The sequence below is a fragment of the Cyanistes caeruleus genome, chromosome 15 (assembly GCF_971803275.1).
Source record: "Cyanistes caeruleus chromosome 15, bCyaCae1.hap1.1, whole genome shotgun sequence".
NCBI classification, from domain to species: Eukaryota; Metazoa; Chordata; class Aves; order Passeriformes; family Paridae; genus Cyanistes; species Cyanistes caeruleus.
In genome coordinates, this window is record NC_141715.1 from 5,493,496 (window position 1) to 5,515,889 (window position 22,394).

The 22,394-nt window shown below is 42.2% G+C and overlaps 1 protein-coding gene across 2 annotated transcripts in view; it reads right to left on the bottom strand.

Annotated features, from left to right (window-relative positions):
* GALNT10 (polypeptide N-acetylgalactosaminyltransferase 10) overlaps window positions 1-22,394 on the bottom strand; it is an 81,929-nt gene that overhangs the window by 35,847 nt on the left and 23,688 nt on the right. For both annotated transcript variants that reach the window (XM_086851268.1, XM_086851267.1), the window contains exons 2-4: window positions 7,449-7,551; window positions 6,444-6,582; window positions 3,193-3,359 (exon numbers count right to left, since the gene is read on the bottom strand). In XM_086851268.1, coding sequence (XP_086707394.1) covers window positions 3,193-3,359; window positions 6,444-6,553 — 277 coding nt within the window. In that variant the 5' untranslated portion in view covers window positions 6,554-6,582; window positions 7,449-7,551. The remainder of the gene's footprint in view (window positions 1-3,192; window positions 3,360-6,443; window positions 6,583-7,448; window positions 7,552-22,394) is intronic.

The following is a 22,394-nucleotide window of genomic DNA, read 5'->3' on the forward strand; positions in this document are numbered from 1 at the left end:
CACAGCAGCCACCAACTAACCCAGAAATCTGTCTTCACTCTCCTGTCAGTCTGTTAGCCAACTTCTCAGCCCTCTTCGTAGACACACCAAAAATTCCTTGCTCTCAAGCTTGAAACCAGATGAAAAACATATGAAATAACATCTGTCAGGAGAAACACTGTTTGCAGTAGCCAGGTTTCCACACTTACAATTTCTATTGTTACCAAAGTCCTCTTTTCTCCATATTTAGCAAAGATTCTCCATGCATGAGATACAGGGATGAAAGAGGCTGATGGATCAGGACCAATATCACCATTCCCAGAAACCAGTGAAAGAGCAGAACAACAGAGAAGCATCCCTGTACCTCAAGGGCAGCTGGCAAACCCCAGCACATTTAACCCCAGCACAGGTCAGCACACAAGAAATGCTGGCAGGAGAGAGAGAGAAAGAGTGTCTCCTTGCCAGGGAAGGTCAAGCTATTGAAGATTATTCTTTAAGGAGTTATTAAAGTTCTTGAGGTCTGTTTAGATAACCCTTGAGTGAAAGGCCAACATGAGATACAGCAGAGATATCCAGTGTTTTATCCTGTCAGAGTAACATCTCGATGAAAAAATTAATAAAAGATTTTTATTGAGTGATTATCCTTTCCATCTTTGGCTTTTCACTGGAGTTTATGACGACTATTTACTGATCTCTTCAGGGAAGGAGATGACATTTACTGTTTGTACTGTGCCCCTCTGATCTCAGACGTGGCCCCTACTATCACTACATCCAACAGTGATTCTGCAACTTTAAAAGAAAGATGCTGCTACAAATTTAGGGAACTATTATTTCAAACAGAAGCACAGAATTCTTGAGGACAATACAGAATACTTTTCAGACAATACAGAGGACCAATCATTTATGATTTGCAAAGAAAAATCAAGAAATTTCTCCTCATTCTTTTTACTCCTCTCCAGTTCTGTGGCACAGCTGTGATGATGATCAGCTTGGACATGAAGTTCTTATTATCTGCCCAATTTAATCATAAGGAACAGATAACCAGAGCAGTTGCCCAACAGTCCAAATCCAAGAATGTGCTCTTTTCAAACATGTAACATGTAAGTAAAAGTTTTCCTGGAACTTCTGCTCCTTCAAGCATTTCAGTTTGATGCACTAAACTATCAATTCTCAGTTACTGGGTTGAAGTGCTGTTGTTTAGGTTTTAATTATTTTTTTTTTAAACAATAGATAAATTACAACCAGAAATTTGTAACCATCAGCCTTTCAAGTCAAGATCATGTGCAAGGATTTAAGAGCCCCCTAAGACCAAGGATGTATCTAAGCCCAATTGAGGGATGTGTAAGCCAACCCCAGTGTGGTTAAGGAAGAAAAGTGCAAATACAGAACTGACAGCACTGAAGGAAAGATGTTTCATCCTAATCAGTAATTGTCCCAGTGTGCAGACATCAACTGTGCTAGCAAGAAAATACTGGTTTAAAAAAAACTCAACCAAGAAAAATCCCCCACAGAGAACCCCTACACCAGTTTTTATTAACACACTCTCTTCCCTTGACAATTCAGCTCACTGTCCAGCACCTGGAGTCTTTTATTTCCATTTATAAATAGATGCTGTACACAAATGAATCTCAAGTACATCTTGCAACCTTTGTATGAATGGATGACGAAGGGAGAAGAGTTTCTGTCTTATCAGAGGCAGGTGGAACACAGAAGAGTGAGCTGGACAAACAGCACAGGTGCAGATTGAGGAGCAGGGGTGGAGCCAGGAGGGCTCTTTTTCACCTGGTCAGGGCACATCTAAAGAACAAGGAAAACAGATCCACAGGAAACTAGATTTCATTACTTCCACATGTTTGAAAAGAAATCCATTTGTACAATTCACTTGTGGTTACACCATGAGCTTGTCTAATTTGCTTCTAGACTGAGTAGCAATAAAAAGACCTTGTCAGGAGGGTGGGTTTTCCTTCTCACCTTAACCTGAAAATCCTCTAAAGAAATACTTATTTCATGTAACATTGATTTGTTCAATACAGCACACCTTGCTTGCAAACTAATGAGAGAAGAACTTCAGATCAAGCACTACAGCTGTTGGGTACTTGGAAGCCAGTATAGGTCAGAACACTAAATATTCACAAACTTGTTTCCGAGCTCATTTAGGAGCTTCCTGTATGTCAGATTTCTGGTGATGTATCCTTTAGGATCTGTATAGAAAGCTCTTTTGCCTCACTTGAGTAATATCAGTGGCTTGAACTTTGCAACTTATAAAGCTAAATAGTCTTAGTAAAACTCTAAAGGAAAAAACAGTTACTAGATCTGACCATAACCCCTCAAAGTTACTGTGCCCTCTTCAACACCAGTCAGAGAATTTTTCCATGAGATTTCTCCACCTATGCTATGTCTACGTAACAGAGGCATTGATTCCTCCTTCACTTGCCCTTTCTACCACAGCAAGGGTGCAAAACACAAGGCAAAGCAGAGTTTAATTTGCATCAGGCACCATTTAAATGGCTCGGAGAAAAAGATCTCAGCGGCTGCGTGCACACATTGCTGCTGCCATGACACATGCTTGTTCCATTTGTGGTGATGTGGGGTGCCAGTGACTCCACACCTCTGCAGACAGAACTTCAACCCAATCCAAGGTGACTACTCCAGGCAGTGCAGTACAAAATATTCAAGGAAGTTCCCAGCAAGAGAAAAAAGGTTTGGATGCTGCACATATACTTTTCAGGAGCACAAAATTCATGAGAAATGCAAGCCAAAACATAGGTAGTCCCAGGTGGAAACCTTTTATCAAGGATTCTTTTACATGTTCTGCATCAAGAAAGGAAAAAAAAAAAAGTCAGGAAAGCTGAATGTAAGGAGTGAGCTAGTCCCTTCTTCTCGCTTTGTTTTTTGTTATTTCAAGAGTCAACACTTAACATCTTACATTAATGGCTACACAGGCCTTTAGCTGAATATAAAAACCAGCTTCCCTGGCTTTTCATATTGCCCAGAACACAGCACAGCTCATGTCAGCAGCAGCTAAACCAGCACACCCTGAATATAGAACATGAATTTTCTGCTTTCAAATGTACCAGAGCAGGACTCCCCTGAGCTGGCATTCCTCTGCTGCCGGCAAGTAAAAAACCTCAGGTCATTACACACATATTTGCAAGTGCATTGATCCCTTAGGTAGGGAAGCCTGGAGGGGATGTCACACACAAGCCATCCTACCTCTGTCACTGAAGTCATCCACCAGCACGATCTCTGCCACCAGCTCGGGAGGGGAGCGGTTCAGGACGCTGTGCACTGTCCGGAGCAGGGAGGACCATCCTTCGTTGTGGAATGGGATTATCACACTTGTGTTTGGGAGCTTCTCCAGGTACAGCTTGTTCTTGCAGCTGGACACAGACAGAGCAAGTCAAAACGTGCTGCCAGAACACACCAATAAACACCCAAAACACACCAGCACTTCTGTATTAATTACCAGCAAGCAAATTATTTTGTCCTTTACTCCTCAGAATGATGCAGAGTGCATTAATTTTTCTAATTTTGTAATAGGGGCAATAAACTTTTTCCTTGTAGGGATGGTTTCAAGGTAGTTTCATAAATAAAATTCTGCACTATAAAGTGCAGTGTTTACTTTCCTGCAGGTGTGGCCATAAGTGGACTTTAGACCTTGTTGAACAGGTAACCTCTAAGACCACACAGAGACCCAATGTAGTTAAAAAACAACCAGCAGCTCTTCAATAGGGGTCAAAAACCTCTTCCACCCCTAGAGCCTTCTGTGTCCAGAACAAACCAGAGGTAGCTGTGTGAATGGAGGTGTGTGGAGGGTACAATGACAGTGCCAGCAGGACAAGCTGCCCTATGTCCAGGAGCAGTGTGTCCCACGCTGCTCCCTGTCCCTTGCACGGCCCCCAAGCTGCTGTGCCCTGCCAGGCCCTGGGAGGCTGTCACTGTGCACAATTCCATGCACACAGGCAGTAATTCCTTCCCCTGGCCCCCAGAAGGGCAGATGGGAATGAAAGCAGCTCTGGCAGCTTTTTCTTGGTACCTTTCCCAGGGCACGGAGAAGGATGCACCTATGTTATACAAGTTCGATACATCTGTGCCTACAGGAAGCTACTCTGGTGCCTGTGTGAGAGGACAGTAACTTATTCTGGGTGCAATGAATTGTCCTGGGGTGCTGCCAGGAGCCTGCAGGCTGTGGCTGCAATGCACAGATGCAAACTGAAGCTGCAGGGAATGCTTTCATCCAGCCCTTGGCATTGCCATCCTAACCTTCTTCCAACAGCTACTAGCTCCAGTTCTGTTCCAATATGAGCCAAGAGCCCTTGAACTGTTCCTAACTCTTCTTAAACTAGAATTCTCATTTTCTGACTAACTTTAACAAGTGGGAAACTTTAGCTATTAAGTTTAACCATTAAGCGTGGAGAGAAATTGCTTCCCTCCAGCTACTGTATCTACAATTGCTTTACAAGACCTGCAAAATTAGTATTTAATATTAAAAACCCTAGAGGCGCTTAAAGGAAATGTTATCAGGGGAAGACATGACTGTTGAAACAAACAATTGTATGTGTGCACCAGGCAGATCCAGAACATGCCGTGCCCCAGCTCCCTGAGTCCCACAATTAACAAAGAGGTGACACATTATTTGGTATATTAACGTCCACACAAACCATCTCGCACAACAGCTGCTTCTTTGCCCTTCCCCACCCAGGGCAGCTGTTGGGGAGAAGCCCAGCTGTGGCTCCAAAGCTTAGGGCAAGGCAGATGATGCATTTTTCCACAGTACACCTTCTCCTCACACTCCTTGCTGTCTGCAGGCACGTCTCCAAACTCTCTATTCGTTTACTGCATGTAAGAGTAAAGAGCTGTAAAACACAGCTCCCTTCTTTCTGGAATACTCTTTATGGACTTGTGGCTTTATGACAAAGTCTCAGCCTAACTTTGTTATAAAGTGCTCTCATCAACCTCTCCAGTAACACAAACCATACCATTTCATGTATATCTTTTTTAATGGGCACAGAGACTGCACAGCAGATCTTTCCAGTCGTGAATTCCTTCACTGCACATCCCCACCCTGCTCCCTGCCCAACTAATCCCAGCACCCATCAGGCACATGCTGTTTATCCATTCCTCGAGGCCCCCACAATTACAGTTTGCTGTGCTGGGGGAAAGGATGTGTCAAGGAACAAGTAAACCACTGCAGCAGCACCATTAATCACAGTTTAAGTCGCTGGTGTACCAGACATTTCACTTATTAATTTTATCTGGGGCTGGAGTTTGAAGTCTCACATTTTAAAAAAGTTTAAATAGCAGAATTAGCAACACTGAGTCGGTAATTTCAGGAAACACTGGAGCATGGGAGGTAACACATTAAACCCTCAGGTAATGAAATACTGGCATTGTTTGGTGTTTAAGTTCTCAGAGCCCAAGGCAGACCCTGTAAATGGAGGCCAGGTGGAATTTAGGTTCGTAAACTCAAACTGTATTTCCTAGAACTTGAGCATTGGCTGATCCACAAACATCTTCAGTTACCTGATTTATCTCTGTGTTTAAACATTTCAGCTGCATGCCTAAAATATTTATGGAGCTACACTCACTACTTTGTTTTATGTGTTTATATTGAGAGAGGGTGTCAAAGCCAGTGTATTTGATTAGTTTGCTGTGACAGCTGAAGAGGTAATATCTCAATTGTGAAGTTAACAAATTATAAAAACTGACTTCTGGAACTTGTATCTCATGAATAAAGTAGATGTTGAATTCAGATTTACTGAATTGTAATAAACAGTTTTACACAAAAGAATCTTGGATTCAAATGTCTAACAATGCTTTCAAGATTAAGAATTCCAGAAACAGTATTTAAAAACCTCTCAGCTTTCTATAAACAAGGCCTAAGACCTAACTGATGCACTTTTGCTAGAGAAAACCTTCTAGCTTGACCAAAATCCAGTACAGCACCATCCTACAGTATAATGTCCAAAATCAGATGAACTCTAAAGCCAGCATTCAGTTGGAATTAATTTCTACTGGTAGACCCTGATGTGGCTGCTTTTATGAGGAAGAACTCCACAAAAACAACTCATAAACCTGGTAAAACTCTTCATACGTAGTTGAGTGAAGCTACTCACATCTTTTTCTGCTCCTGAACATTCCACAGTCATTTTCAGCTAGTGGCTAACATAAGAACTGGAACCTCTGGGTTACACTAAAGATTTCTTCTGAACAGGGTTGCAAGTCTGTGGTAATTTTAAATCTTTTGAAATCAAAACCTGATTTTTTTTCCCCAGATTTGATATCTTCTATTTCCCACTGAAATTACTACACACCGTCCTTTATTAAGGAAATACCAGGACCCAGATGAACAATGATTGTATTTAATGAACAAAGGCACAAGAGTCTATAATAAAAAAGAACACAGAGGTGGTAATTTAGATCTTGCAAACCTTCATACCTAGAAATGCAAACTGTATACTCACTTTGGATGCCTGATGTCTGGAAGAGAACGATTCAGAGAAATTTTATCACTCACAAAGATATTAAAGCCATTTTCCCTGTATGCCTGGTCCACTCGTTCTGCGTCAGTCATTGGGTAAGGTTTTCCCTGTTCTCCATTTCCTGTGGATAGACAGAAAGTAAATACAGATCATTGCTGCTAATTAGTGCTTAATGGGCCAGAAACTAATCCATATAGCAAAAAAAAGAGCATCTTAGTGTCCTTAGAACATTTCTTAGTTTTGTGCTGTCATATTTAGCACCAGGTCAACCACATCAATTTAACAATTTTATCTGATAAGCAGTTTTGCTACAAACCACTCAGCTGTGCAAATTGAAGGTAAAAGTCTTCCTTCTGACACCAGAAACAGATGAAGGGTTTTCAGCAATGCTGTGGAGCATCTACAGAATGCCTTTTGTTTCACCGTGGGAAGAATCCATGTGGTTTGAATGTCTCAGCACTGCTGGAATTCTCAGCACAGATGGATCTGTGCTCTTGCACTGAGGGGCAGAGCCCTTGCAAACACATCAGTGTAAAGCTGTGACATTCAAAATGGGCCTTATTTGCAATGCAAGACAAACCCCAGAATTATGGAATAGACTTGCATGAACGTTATAGTCCAGAATGTTTTTCTTATTCTTCCTGTCTGGATCTCCCATTTTTGGGAGAGGTGCATGCATGCTTTTTTTGAGGGGGATGGGGGGGGTGACTGTAAGTTTTTTAAAAATCAATTTTTCACCTGCCACAGAAATACCAAGATTTATGTGATACGTGTGCTCTTAAAAATAGTTATTGTGGACTTGAGGAAAAAGGAATTTAATTTGGATTAATACAGCTGATGATTAACAGATGAATTTTCTTTAATGCTGAATCATGTCAAGAACATCACCTTGACCCTGAAGGTGAACACGTTGTTCTACACTCAGCCTACCAAATAAAATCAAGGTTACAATCTGTATTAAAATATTCTTCTAGCAATCTTACATACCTACACGCTCAGAGTCCCTCCTTATGGCTTCTTTGTTATGCCAGTCCTTTTTCCTTTGTCCATCAGCATAGTAAGAGTCTTTCTTTTGCCTCACGTAAGATGCCTTTTAAACAAAAAATTGGATATATAATAAATACACAACAAATGAAACCTTTCCTCAGAAGCCTCCCCTTCCTGTAAGAGGAAATTAAACATCTCCCTTAAGGCAAGATCATCACAAGCGAGTGGCTTTTAGCCTGAAAGGGGTGAGGAGGAAGTGAGTTTTGCTTGTCTCAGAACTTTATCTGTGTCTGTTAAGTGATATTTTTCCAGGGCACCATCCATATGCAGAACAGTATTTCTTAATCAGAGAATCTATTAAAAACTCCCATTTTCATTTTGAAAACATCCAATACATCTTACAGCCTTTTTGTTAATTAAATAGATGTAATGGGAGATCTATTGCAGGATCATTATTAATGAGACGCTACCATACCTGAATAAAATCAAAATAAGATTTAAAAGGTCATTTATTAAGACTCTAGCTGCTGAACCCAATTAGAGATTCCATTTCATTATGTTGTTCCTGAAATTCAAAAGCCACGGGCGCTTTGAAAACAAGTCAGCAAATGAAGATCCCCAGTAACCCAACAGCTCCAGCTCACCTCTGACTGCACACAATGCAGACTCACATTTGCTGAAGGAAAGAGGAGTCATGAGAGGCACTGCAAAAGGTTTATTGATTCACATCATGCAGGAGAAGGCAAGTGCAGCCCCAAAGCAGCTGAGCTGGTGAAAAACCACACACTCCTGTCATGGAAGGGCTCACCTGAACTCACCAAACATAAATATCAAGCTAATTTGCTTAACCTGCCTTGGGGTTTTCCAGCTGTCCCATTAAGCACCACTGTTCTCCTGCGAATTCCTACCTGGTGATAATGCCACCCCTTCTAATCATTCCCACTAAATAACCCACACTAGAGCACACTACCATCCTGTGGAATTTTTGCCTCTGTTTTGCGAGAACAATTCTTTGCCAGACCAGCTCACTGACCAGTCTCCTCTCCAGGATACTCCTCTGCCAGGAAAAGTCCTGGAAAGCTCTCACAGACCAGAGCACCTCCTTGCCAGGAGAGTTTCGCCAGCTCTCTGAGCACTAGTCTTCTGCAAGAGTATCATAATGGGCACAGGAACAACTGGCAAGTCTGAAATTTCTGTATTTTAAGTCTCTTTTGTCTCTTTTTTATAGTGCTCTGGACTGACTGCACACACCAGGAGAATCACTGACAACACCACTATCCCTCCTGCCATTTGCTGGGATTAAACATGTGTTTAAAAATCCCTCAAAAACAGTTGCTCTGGAAACCCCACCCACCATTGCAGAGGAGAGCATGGCCAGAGTGTCCAGGGGAATCCAGCAGGAAGAACACACAGTGCAATTCTGAACCTCACAACACCCACTGTGCTTCTGGGAGCCCAGCACCCCAAGTCAAACCCATACAAAGTGAGCAGGGAATTCAGGCAACCTGGGGAAAAAAGGGAAAACTGAGACCCACCAGCAAACAGACATCCATTCTAATAGAGCATTGCTAAAAGTATTTAAATCCCATCTCTTCCTGGGACTTGGGCAACTTAAACTAGAATTGCAGAGGTACCTCCCTTCCCTCTGAAAACATCCCTTAGAAAATACCTGCCCATTGCTGCAGGTACCTATGGGGGCTGCTCTTGGCTGTGGCTGTGGCAGAGTTAATTTTCTGCACAGGAGCTGGTATGGGGCTGTGATTTGGCTTTGTGCTGGGAGGTGTTGATAACACAGGGATGTTTTTGCTGCTGCTGGACAGGGCTTACCCGGAGTCAAGGCTTTTTTGCTTTGCCCTCAGCAAAGGGAAGCTGGGTGGGGACACAGCCAGGAGGGATGACCCCAGGGACATCCCAGACCATGTGGTGGCAAGCTCAGTGCATAAAGCTGGGGGAAGGAGGAGGAAGCAGAGATGTTTTGGAGTGATGACATTTATCTTCCCTGCTTTCCTGGGGAAAGCTGAACACCTGCCTGCCCACGGTAAGTGGGGAATGGATTCCCTGGTTTGTTTTGCTTTGCGGGGTTTTTGCTTTACTTTTTAAACTCTTTATCTCAACCCATGAGTTTTCTCACTTCTACTCTGCCAGTTCTCACCCCACCCCACAGCGGGGGTGAGCGAGCGGCTGCGTGGGGCTGAGCTGCCAGCTGGGATACAACCACGACTCATTCCTTCTGGAACACACTAACTGGATGGATCTGGAGCTGTCCTCCACAACAGCTCCCAGGAGACAGGAGAGATGCTTCAAACACACAAAGGACTCACACCGACATCTCCAGAACCCTCTGAGGGAAGCCACAGCACTGGGCTGGTTCAGGAGGGGCATCTCTCACCATTACACAGCTGTCCCACCACAGCAGCAGCCTAAAAGCCATTAAAAAGCATTTGCAGCCATCCCTGCTCAGCGTGTGCATCCCCAGGCTCTGGGCTGGAGTGATCCTTGTGTTTGTGTGCCCAGTGTAGGATAATGTGTACCGGGAAGTAAATTTTCTGCACAGCTTCAAGCCATTCTTCAGAGGGGTCAGCAATGTGCATGTAAACATCCTCAGAGCAAGCAACAACCTAATGCAAGCAATTTAAACTCTGAGATAGAGGGAAAGGAGGCAGCAGCACACCATCCTCCAGGGTTGTTAAAATAAAGGAAAACAAAAAACAAAAACAAAAAGAACAAAAAAATCACAGACTGCCACTGCATTACACACAGCACCAATGAGGCAGATGGACAGTAGAAAGTCAAGCACACAGATGTATTTCTCTCAGTCCCAGATAAATTTACACACAAAAATATCTGAGCTGGGTTAAGCTAATCCTGTCAGGGCCACACATGTCAGCAATTCACAAGCTTTAAATTAAGCAAGAGGGAAAACTATGAAGCACATGTATCAGTTATTCAGACCTCTCTGAACTGCAGTGTGGGACTTCAGAGGTACACAGAGCAAGAGCTATTGATCCTGAGTCCTGGGAACAGGCTCTGTACAGCTCAGTACAAGTCTCAGTCTTGGAGACTTAAAAGGATCAACATTTCTTCATGTTGGCATCGGCAAAATGAAATGAGGACTGTGCAGGGTGAGTCATTATCAGCTCCTCTGCCTGCAGTGCTCATGGTGTTTCTGCCCTGGACAACTGAACACCAAGAGAGATTCACACAGGATAAGCACAACATGAACCTCTGTTGGATCAACATAAACCTCCAAGTGGCTTTTAGAATCCTGAAGAGTAGATGCAGTTCCAGGTCATGGCAGACATGCGGCATTCTGGAGCTTTTTTTGGTCTTGGGCAGAGAAGTTACCTTACTTCATCCAACACTGGAGTCCTCCACTACATTTAATTCAGCTTGGGTAAATGTTAAGAGGTTAGACTATTTCTTACTGTATCCCTTGCAAACAAACATACAATGCTTACACTGGTTTTGCAGGTCGCTGTTAAAACAGCGTAACTGAAAAGTCTGCTGTGAGTCACTGACAAGTTCTGTCAACAGTGTCTAAACATTAATTTTGAAGTGATTTTCAGTGCTAGAAAAGGAGTATCAGTGTCTTTGCCTCGGTGACCTTGCCAGCCCTCACCATCCACACAGCCCTGGAGGGAAGGTGGAGCTGCAGCAGCCCAATCACAGCCATATTTCTGGTTAAGAACCACACTTGCAACGCCAACCTAATCTCAGCAGACCACCAAAAGAAGTCAGAATGAACCATAAAACATTTGCCTTCCCCCTCCTCAACTGCAGTTCTTATCTCATGGCACCACTATCAGCAGGGCTGTGTGTAAGGCTGCAGGCACGATGCCACCACGGGCAGAAGAAGGATGCACACATATGTCCTCAAAGTCCCTCTCCCTGGGAAAATGGGCAGGTTGCTGACATTGATGTGATTTTGGAAGCTCTTTTCCTTCTTTCTTGCTCCCCCCCCCACCTTTGTAAAAGATGTCTGAGCTCTAGAAATCCAGACACAGCATACAGGGACCAGAATGTTGCTTTTTTTAGTGGTTTCCTTCAGGGATGCTGCATGGGATTTGACTCAATTATGCAAATTACATAACTTGATGATACTCCTTCAACAAATGCTCTAGACTGTGATATCAGAGCAATCTGCAAAACACAGCAAGTTTCCTAGGACTGATTTTTGCTTTAAGTCTTAAATGAGCATCTCCTTTATGGGGAGCTATGTCATATGTGTAATGCTGTATTTCATCTCAATTGCCACTCTCATCCTAATTTCTCATTAATTCTAACTGCATAGCAGGAGGTAGAACATTTTTGTCCAAACCCTCCAGCATATCCCCCCCTTATGTGCATTTTATCTGTGGAAAGCAGTGACCATTGTTTGAACATTGGAGCTGTCAATTCTGCATGGTTAGGGTAAATTCACATTATGGACGTGAATTTCTATCCCTATAAAAGAGGTCAGCAATTTTCACTTTTGCTCTGCGTTAGCTTTGCATTTTGCAAAAATATTGCTTTTTTTTTTTTTTTTTAAATGGTCAATTGTAAACAGCATGTAAAAAGCACATTTTAAAGCATGAAGGCTTCATTATGATCATGTAGTCAGGCTGTGTAAGTGCACCAGCCATTGAATTCCATCCATTAACTCCTCCAACAAGCCCATAACTTCTATTTCAGCTCAAGCACATTCTCTTTTCCTTAGGAGCTGCAAGTTGTTTACCACTAAGGAGTGATTACTTCTCCAGCAATATCTTAAACTGTTCTCCTTCCTGTTTCCAGCCTTCATTTTTTAAAAACTGAAAATGAACTAAAGTAAAAAGGCATATTAAGCAATACATTGAAAATGGATTTAGACAGATTGCTGTAAATAAGCCCCTTCTGTTGTCTACCACACTGTTGCTTAACACGCCGCCAAAGCAATTGATCAGCGTTCAAATGCCAAATGCACAAAAATGGAAATTTAATTTTTTGTTTAATCACTATTTAGTGTGCCTGGCTGCAGCCAAAAAAAAAAAAAAGATGTGGATGAAGACATAAGCCAAGAGTTTTCTACACATGAGGAAAAAAGATTTGCTGAAGCATATATGTTAACCATAACGCTGTACAGATCTCAAACCCTCTTCAAATGCTGATTTATTGTTTTCTTTCAAACCAAGGAGCTATAATCAGACCCATGATTTTTGGCAGCAGTGTTAAACTGGGCATCTGCTCACTCCAGACCTCTTCATTTACCCCAGCACCTCAGTAAGTCTATTCTGCACTTATACGCTACAACAAGATGTTGAGGATGCAAAAACAATTCAAGAAAAACAACAGGGAAAGGAAAAGCAGCAAATAAGACCCATTCCTCTGTTTGTTAAAGGAACTTGCAACCTGAGGTGAACTCGGTGGAACACTCAAGAGTACACACTTGGGTACAACCCAACTGTCACATTCTGTGACACAGTAAAGCAGAAAAAGAAAACTTCCATAGGCAGATTCTTTCCAGTCTTCCAAAGCCTACAGTACCTGAGGTGGCTCAGGAAGCAAAATGTGAGGGAAGCCAGGTCTAGCAGAAAACAGGAGGAATCCTCCCTCTCACTGCAGAAAACTCAGGTTTTAATGATGGTGGGATTATCCATGTTAAATGTAAGTAACCCTTTGATAAATAGACAGCATTATTGCACCATGAAGAAATGAAATTCTTGTTTTGGTTTGTCAGAGCTCTATTAGCAAGTGTTGAACAACAAACTGGTACAGCACTCACGCAGCATAAACAGACTTCATCCTTTTTACTGGCAGGAAAACAGCTGAGACTTTCAGATGAACTAATGAAAAATAAAAATATCACCAGCATCAGCTGGAGGCTGCTCCTGGGCCAGGAAGCTGAACATAACCTCAGTCAATCAAAGTTCCTCGTTTACTGGAACAGGAGGCAGCACGATACTGGAAAGAAAGGCTGCTAAAAGCCTGTTGAGTGATCTACCCAAGTGTTTTCAAAAGGTTAATTTTTGAAGCTATTTCAGTCCATAAAAAATTTAAAAGGTACATTAACATAATCTATACCTTCAACATTTCAGGAACTATTAAAAGGAAACACAGGACTAAATGGCACCACATCATGCAGAATCTTTAAGTGCTTTCAAAGACAAAAAAGCCAAGTTCATCTTCACAGCTTGTTGGGACTCACATCCAAGCAGACCTGAATTTCTCCTGCAGAATGCTATCCCTTGGCCATCATTTTCTTTCCCACCTATAACAGCAGTAATATTGAAATTCAGATCTGTGCTCTGTTTTTGAGGAGGCCAGACTCTGGAGCATGGAAATATCCTGTCTGTTTACTTCAGCAGTAGAGCCCAGATAACTGTGGGCACTCCTGGATCAGTCCTTACCCTGTGTCAGAGAATGAAACCACAGCTGGACCAGAACCAGCTGAAGGGATCAGTGCAGCCAGGCACAAAGCAGAGCCTTTGTGGAGAATGCCCAGGGACATTTGGGAGCTGTAGAGCTATTAAAGAATATATTCCTTGCAGAACCAGCTCCTTGGTGGATGGGACATCCCGCTGTTTTTAGCTGACTCTGCTTTCTAATGTAATAAGTTTTTTGTATCAAGTGCTAGAACAGTAATTGTTTGAACTGAAACTCCCCCCTCCCTTTAAATTCCTTCAGTTAATGAGTTTTATTCACCATCAATTGCTGAAAACCCCTTAGCACAAAAAAAAAATAAAATTCATCTCGCAAGAAGTCCTGGCTCACCAGTGGATTAAAGTCTGCAGACATCAGCTGAGGACAGTGATATGACATCCAGCTTAGTCATCTATCTCTGCCAAACATCTCACACTTGGTTCTTTGCTTACCTTTAGATATAATATTATAGTTTTGTGATGTCTGCTGTTCTGAACTTACTGTTTGACTAATTCAGCCCAGGCCTGCAGAGGCACAGCACCTTCCGAGGTCAGCACAGAGCACCAAGCAGCGAGTTCCTCGTGAATTTAAGCACATCTTGTGATAGCACAGCAGTTTCAGTCTCAGACTTTCCTTTCAGCTGTTAAAACCCCAGCTGGCCTAGTTTTAGAATTCATTTGCCCACAACAGCTCTCTCATCTTCTCTGTTCACTGAAATGTTTACAGCCCTTTCCATCTACAGAACTGCTCCACCTCCCACACTGAGCCTGTCTCTGAATCTGCTGAACGCTGTGGAATAAGTTCCTGCAGGCATTTAGCTGGGGTAAACCACCTTGTTTTCCCCTCAAGCAATAAGAACATTGCTCTAAGATACAGCAACACCCTACAAAATTCCCAGAGAATATATCAGGCCCTAGGCTAGCCTCTGGTTGAGATGGAGACAGCCTGCTCCTCACCTCGCCTGAGGTACAAGAGCCAGGAGAGGCTCGGACAATAAACACACAAAATGAAGATGTACACAAAAGTAATCTCTGAACTGACATTCCAAATAAGATTGGACTTCTCACCCCTCCCATGTTCCCTTTCTCTTTACAACTTGCTGGAAATATAAAACTAGATGAGCTCTCCCAAGGAACCAGGGTACATTTATTGGTTTATCACATGTCCAAGAGCTGGTTTTGGACTGCAACTCCTGGCAGAAGCTATGGGCCTGAAATCCAGAGAGATGCACTTTGCTTTCCACAGGATCTAGTGCTAGCTGAAGCTCTTAAAATACAGCCTTCCATTCACAGAAGGAGGGAGCAAGCTGGTTTGGAGATCAGTTTGAGAAGTGACCATTTGAAGCAGAACCTGGCACGTGTCTGCAGATATCCACACTCCATTTAACTCAACTGAACAGCCCACAAGGTTTCCTACAAGGGCAAACTTTGGAGCACTTTGATCCTGAAACCTGACTTTCCAGTAAGACTTACAGATTATGTTGCATCTGCAAAAATAGTTGAATAATCTGCATTAAGATTTAATAAAAATGCAGGACACAAAACCTATTAATTCATTATTTTGGTGAATTCTCTGTACTCGAGCTATAAATTCCAGATCAGATTACAGGGATGTTAAGCCAATCAACGACTGCTCAGATGAACACAACTTCCAAATATTTTATACACGAGCATAGAGGCAAACTCTGTATAATATTAGCAGAAATCTCATTAAAAATACCTCACAATGAGCATCCTGAATATCCTCAGTACAGAAATACGACACAGAGGTGAAATTCCCAGTACTCAACCAATACAAAATGACAATTCAGGTGGTGCTGCATGTATGTGGACCTGGCAAATGTGTGACTGCAAATTTGGCTTTCTTCAGTATACAGGAAAAAATGTACAGCATTTATAACTTTTTGAATGATAAAATATGGCAATTTGTGCCTTTCTTTCAGTGGAATCTACCTGACTGGGTGCTAGGTCCTTGAGAAACCCTGGTATAAACTGGCATAACTGGTACGAAAAAAGAAATCAAATTATAATAAAAAGATAAGGCTGCTAATGCTCCAACTGAAGAAAGGACAGGACAAAACCTACCTGCTAGACATGCAAAAGAAGAATTCTAAGTACTTTCCGCAGAGACTGACATTTCAAGAGAAAAACACTTAATTTGGGGGATTTACCAATGTGCAAAGTATACTACCAGGACACCCTGCACTCTGTGATAAAGGCACAAGCGAGACTGCATGAGAACATGTTTTCTGAGGTAAGATGAGCGAGGCAGTCTGAAAGCTTGCCAACAGTTATAGTTCATAATAGTAAACAGAAATGCTCAGGATTTTGCCCAAAAAAGCAGGCAGAGCACCATAAGGCATCCATAAGCCTGACAGAGCTGCTGCAGTCTGCAACAGCTGACAGTGTAGATCAGATATTTACCTTTCCTCATGGAAATTGGGCTGCTGCCAAACTTACACAAACAAAATTCAAGGGCACATTATGGAAGGTTTGATGCCTGGTGAGGGGCAAAGATTTGTCAGCAAGCACAGTACACTGGCTTCAGAAAGGTTAATAACACTCTCCTGAAATCTCCAAAAAGGTGAAAAAATACCCAACATTCAGCGCAATGGAAAAATATGTTCAATCCATACAAAACCTACATGACAGATATGACTCAAAAACTGGAATAAGAACTGTAGCTGCCACTTTATTGTGTGCCAGGTACTGAGAATGTGTTTTATGTCAGCACAGAGCCTCCCACAGCAAGTTGCATATCATGCTTAAAAACTGTTTCTTCCCTGAATTTTGAAAGCTACTAGGAGGGGAAAAAAAAATAAAAATCTGTATTTTAGGGGTTTTTTTTTTGAGCCTTCACCCATCATTAGGAGTTACATATAAAATTAATGAAGTATCTCTAGCCAGATATTTGAGAGGAGGCACAATCTGACTGTCATCTATGGAAAAGTCAGACCCAAAAGCAGAGGATGTCAGAACATCTATGAACAGCATCCACCAACACAGGGAAGGATGCCCAGACATGCTCTGCCAGCTCACCTTGCTCAGCAGACCATGACTGCAGCTTAACCCTGAACTGTCCCTGGAAATGCACACAGGTCACACAATAAATACTCAGCCAAAAGGATTTCAGGGGGAACTTAAGCCATCAAGAGGCCTACAGATATTTTCAGAGTGCACTCTTCCCCCATTTATCTCCTGCTACCAGGAACAATTAGCCTGCATACATAACACCCACATCTTGAACCAAATCGTTCCCACTAATTCCAATAAAGAAAAAAGAGCCACAAACATTGTTTTGTTTTGATTTCCACACTCTTCAGGCAGTAACTTCAGTGCTGACACTGCTCATTTGCCTTGCAGACACTGGGAAATCAACAATCACTCTGACAGCTTTAGTTTAGGGAAAAAAAAATTAAAAAAAAAAAATCAAAAAAATCATTGTTTTCAATAAACTTTTACTATTACTTCAGGTGGTGCTCCAAAACAGGTTTGCTGCCTGATTACCACCAACAGCATCAGTCTCAGCACAGCTTTTTCTTAGCAGCAATACCATAATTTTCTGGCTTTCATCAACAGAAAACCCCTATTTCCCTTCTAGCTGTTTAAAGACAATTCCTTACCACCTTCCTGGCAAACTTATTGCTTCTTGATGGTGTTATATTAAACTGAAGACATCAGCACTAAAAAGCAACATTTAACAGGGCTCTTCTTCTCAAGGAGTTATTTAACTTTTGCTCACACAACTAGTATGTTGTACCCAGCAAATGCACAAAATTCCCACATTCTCAAAAATCAGAGTTACTGCACAAAAATCCCAAATTCAGTCATTAACCTCTCCTAGGAGACCAGGTCACCACTGATGGGTGGTGAAAGTGACTCAGAGAACACACGTATCACACAACTAAGGACTAAAAACCCACCAGGAACCACTCGGGGAAGGTTATCCCATGGACAAGTTTTGTGCACCTTAAAAATAACTTGAATTTACAGTAATGTTTAGAGGCTTCTCTCAGCAGTTGAAAGCTGAGGTGTCAAGCACATGTACCCAGCAAGGGAGAGCGTCTGGCACCCTTTCCCCACTCCTCCCTGCACAGGGAAAGCACTGGCAGAGCTCCCTGCAGCACTCCTGTTCCTGGGCACTGTATGTGCATCATCTCCTCACACTTCCCAAGTTTAATACTCCTCTCCCAAGCAAGCTGCTCACGAGGCTTCATTCCACCCCTTTCAAACACTGCATGAAATTATGAATATCACACATCTTTGTGCCCCCCAAGACTTAACTGTCCATGCCTGCACCCTGGGGTGACCCAAGGCCAGGAAAGGACCACATAATCCACACTGGAATGCTCGGTCTAGAGGCCAGACCCTGTGTGGGTACCACTGGTCCCTTCTAGAGATGCCCTCTAGCAGTGACCACTGATTTGGGTGCAATAGGGGAAAATAGAGGCTGGATAAACAAATTAATTGAGTCTGGCTGACAGTGTTAGGCTGTCTGTGGAAGGCAGATAGTATTTCCAATAACTGAGAGATGCTGAACACTTCTAGGGAATTGAGGAAGAGCAGGGCTGGGGATGCAGACACCAAAACATTATATATGTCTAGAAGGTGACAAATCACTTTTGGATGGCATCTTAAAAGTGACAAACTGCTGCTAACTACAGCAGTGTCAGGATTAAAAAGGAAGAAACAAGCAGCTGCTTTGTGGGACATGTAACAACCAGGCAGACAGGAGAGAAAAGAGACGTGTCACTCAGTGATGTAAAACTGAGCATACTCAGTCTTGTTATTGCTAATATCCTAATTGGAATTCACTCAAATCTCATCAAAACTTACACATTCTGATGCAAACTCAGGTCATGTGTCAAAACAATCTTTGCCAGAATCTTTCTAGACCCTGTAAAATTATCTATCGATTTCAATACTGGAATAGAAAACAGGCTTGTTAAATCTGCTGATGTCGCTAACTGGAGAATGGAATTAAAATTCAAAAGCAGTCCTGGCCACAGAAAAAAGCATCAAAAATTTAGGATCCAATTCAAAGGGTAAAGAAGACATTAGCTGTACAAATGTGAGACTTCAATGATTTTTTTATGCAGCTGTTCAGCAGCTGTTCTATCATCATGACTGTATGGAACTCTGTCCTGCTGTTTGAAAAAAGCTAATTTCATCCTGAGATATTTACAAAAACATCACACACAGAAAAATACAAAATAATGGATGCTGATGAGGGCAGAGATGACTGGGCAGAAAAGGAAGGGCATGCATTACAAACAGCCCTCTCACTTCTCCACACTGCTGCAAAGAAGAAAAGGCCAAGACATGAAATGAGAAGTACCACACATGAAATTATGGAAGAGGCTTTTCAACTACGTGAAATTAATATATTCCTGGGCCAGGAGGCAATTAGATTTTGAGGAGTTTCATTTCGCCACAAGGATTTTAAGGGAGGTCTTTCCCTTGAGAACACACTGAATTCCTGAAATTTTCAGTGTCCACTTCCCAGATAGGGTTATAGCAGCCAAACATCCTCATGAGCATCCTTTAGGCATCACATTAAAACATATCACAATATTCTCTATTTTCCTAGATCTATTCTAGCTCCTATAACACAGTAGAACTGAATTCCAAAGAAGCTGAATTATTTAGAACATTTACTGTCCTTCAGGGTCATTACAAGAGTGTAGAAGTTAGCCCTATGATAAAATATAAATTCTCTTCTCTACGGCATAGTCTGACCTCGCTGTAATGAAGCTCCATGGGACTGAGAAAAATTGTTGTACAGCAGGACATTCTCTGAAATAGTTTTTGTAGCTTCTCATACCAGAATAAAGAAGTACCCAATTTGACTTGAATATGTTATATATAATATTTTTATGAGTCTTGCTTCATATTGAAGCAAGCATGCTTAAACATCAACAAAAAGGGAAAAAAATCAATAAAGAAATAAAACGCATGGTTATACATGAGATGCAGCAGAGAATGACAGCTACAGTCTCTCAGATTTGCTTAGGTGTTTGTTCTACCAAGTCTCATTAAACAGGAAAAAAGAATTAAGTTCCCACTGCTGGGACTGTTTCAGAGAGGGCAGGCTGTTAGCAGGTCGTGTTAGCCTGACTAATTCATTGTGTGTTCATCTCTCTCGAGTCCTCTGAAAATTTATGGTGTAACACCTCATGGCAAAAACAGCACTGGCAAAACAGTGCTGGCTGCTCAGCTCACACAGGGAGCTCCACTTCACCTCCTTGGAGGAATTCTGAAGGTGAATCTCTGTTCAGCCTTGTACAGAGCAGCATAAACTGTTTTAAAGCCTCCTTTTAATGGGAACACAACTTGTATCCTAGATTTTGTGTGTTCCCTGGACTCAAGGACAGTTCTGGAAGTATTCAGGCAATGCTCAGATGTTCCTTTTAAGAGCCACGTTCTCTGGCTTTCAGCACAGACAAGGATAACTCTGCAGAAAGGGGTTATGGTTAATGCTGTTCTGCACAATGTGAATGAAGGAAGAGCCACTGCCCTCTGGAGAATGATGTCCTACAGAAAAGCAATGGGAAGATCATGGGTGTAACACACAGCATTTTAAAGAGGCTTTCACAACAGCCTTTGTGACACCAGCAATTTTTCCTCCCTCCCTGAAGCAGCACAGATGTTTTGAAAATGGAGCACTCTGAGCCTTAAGCATTTCCAGCTGTGGTGTGCAGGGAGGAGAGGCTCCCTCTGCCCTGACGTTTATCTGCACTCACAATTAACAGCAGTCAGACTTCCCGAATTCTGTGACGTGGTGAATTGCAACCACACAGAACTGCTTTAACAAAAACTTCATCTCCTTCAAGCTCTGTGGTTTTTAAATGCTCTGTCAGACTTGCACATCTGTTGAATGAGGAAGTGACCTTGGAGGAGAGTAAGGAGGCTGAAGAAACTGCCGGGAAAAGGAGATGCAATTAGTGATGATGAACTGGTCTTATTACCATAGAAGACTGAAGTTCAAGTCTTGATCTGTGTCATAAGTGAAGAATCAATCTGGTTAATTTTGCCAATAGCCATTCTTTGGAAACCATTTTTCATTACAGCCCAAGAAAGAGCTCTGACCTGAGGAGTGAGAGCATTAACCCAGAGCATTTTTGGGCAGCCAACACTGCCTGAGAGCTGTTGCCCTTCAGACCCATCTCCTGACCACAGAAAGCTTTCACAGAGATCCCTTTTGCTTGTGACAACAGCCTGTTACACACACACTCCATGCAGAGAATCTTAAAAACCCTGCCAGTGCTGGAATACTATTAAATAATAATTCAAGACTGAGATAATGGGCATGGGGGTTCCTTCCTCTCTTCCTGCAAGTCAAAAACTAGTTTTTCATTCAAGAATGATTACAAAGAAACTATACTATATACACAGATGTAGCAACACAGCCTATCACAAGTTATTATCAAAAGTGACAAGCTCATGGCGTGAACATTACATCTTAAAACCTTCCAGCACAAAAGAACAGCTAAAAAGTCCTGAATGACTTTGCTCAGGAGATGGACATTGTGCATGCTCCAGCTGACCTTACTAATGATCATTCAAGCTTCAAATCTGCTACTAAAGTCTCCGTTGTAAGCAATTATTTGCCTCTGTGCAAAAATGTTCATTTCATGCTCTGTAAACACATCTCCTTGTGAAAGACCACCTTGCCCATAAAGATTGCTTCTGACAGCCTGCTGACCATCTCCTGCAGCAAGTGCCTGGAGCATCTTCTGGAGGCAGAAACATCTGTTCTGCCCTCCCAGAGAAGAGAACGTGTTTACAGGTGAGCCATGTACAATGACCTCGACAAAAGGCAGCTGGAGAGTGTTGGCACTTAAGTAAGACAGAGTAACATGACACTGTAAAATTAAAGACAGCAGCAACTGCTTTCAAGTAGCTGTAATAATTTCTCATAGCATTTAATCAGCTAACCTCTAGTAGAAAACATCCCCTCTGCAGTGCTGCTCTCAGGGTAAGGATTCATAGATGAGATGGACTGTGGTAAGAAGGATGGCTTTTTAAGTAAAGGTGGAACTGCACAGGAAGGGTGGTTGCCAAGCTTCAGGGAGGAAAAAAAACACCACACTGGTTACCAAAACTAGCAGTAATAAGCAGGCAGATTATTTAGCCCAAACCACAGGCAGCCACACCTAATCCTGTGAGCAGTCTCACCCCATGAGATCATGAAACATGATGCTATATGGCAAGTGTTTTCTGCCCAAGAACATTTGTCTGAATCCCAAATCCATTACATACAGTGCCAGTTTTGGGTGTCAGCACATGCAAGACCACTGGGAGACAAGCTACATATTTTCAGGTAATATTAAAAAAAGAAGAAAAAAAGAGAAAAGCCCTTTTTTTTTTGCCTTCCTGGAACACGAGCTAAGTGTTAGATGTGGAAGTTACCATCTTTGCTAGCAAGGCAAGAGAATCATAAATATGCCAGACATTTAATGCATGGAAACAAGTCAACTTTGAATAATTTTATGCTATTAAGAGATGCACACTGAATGAGGACCCATATATATAACCCACATCTAACACATACTAAAAATCAGCCTTG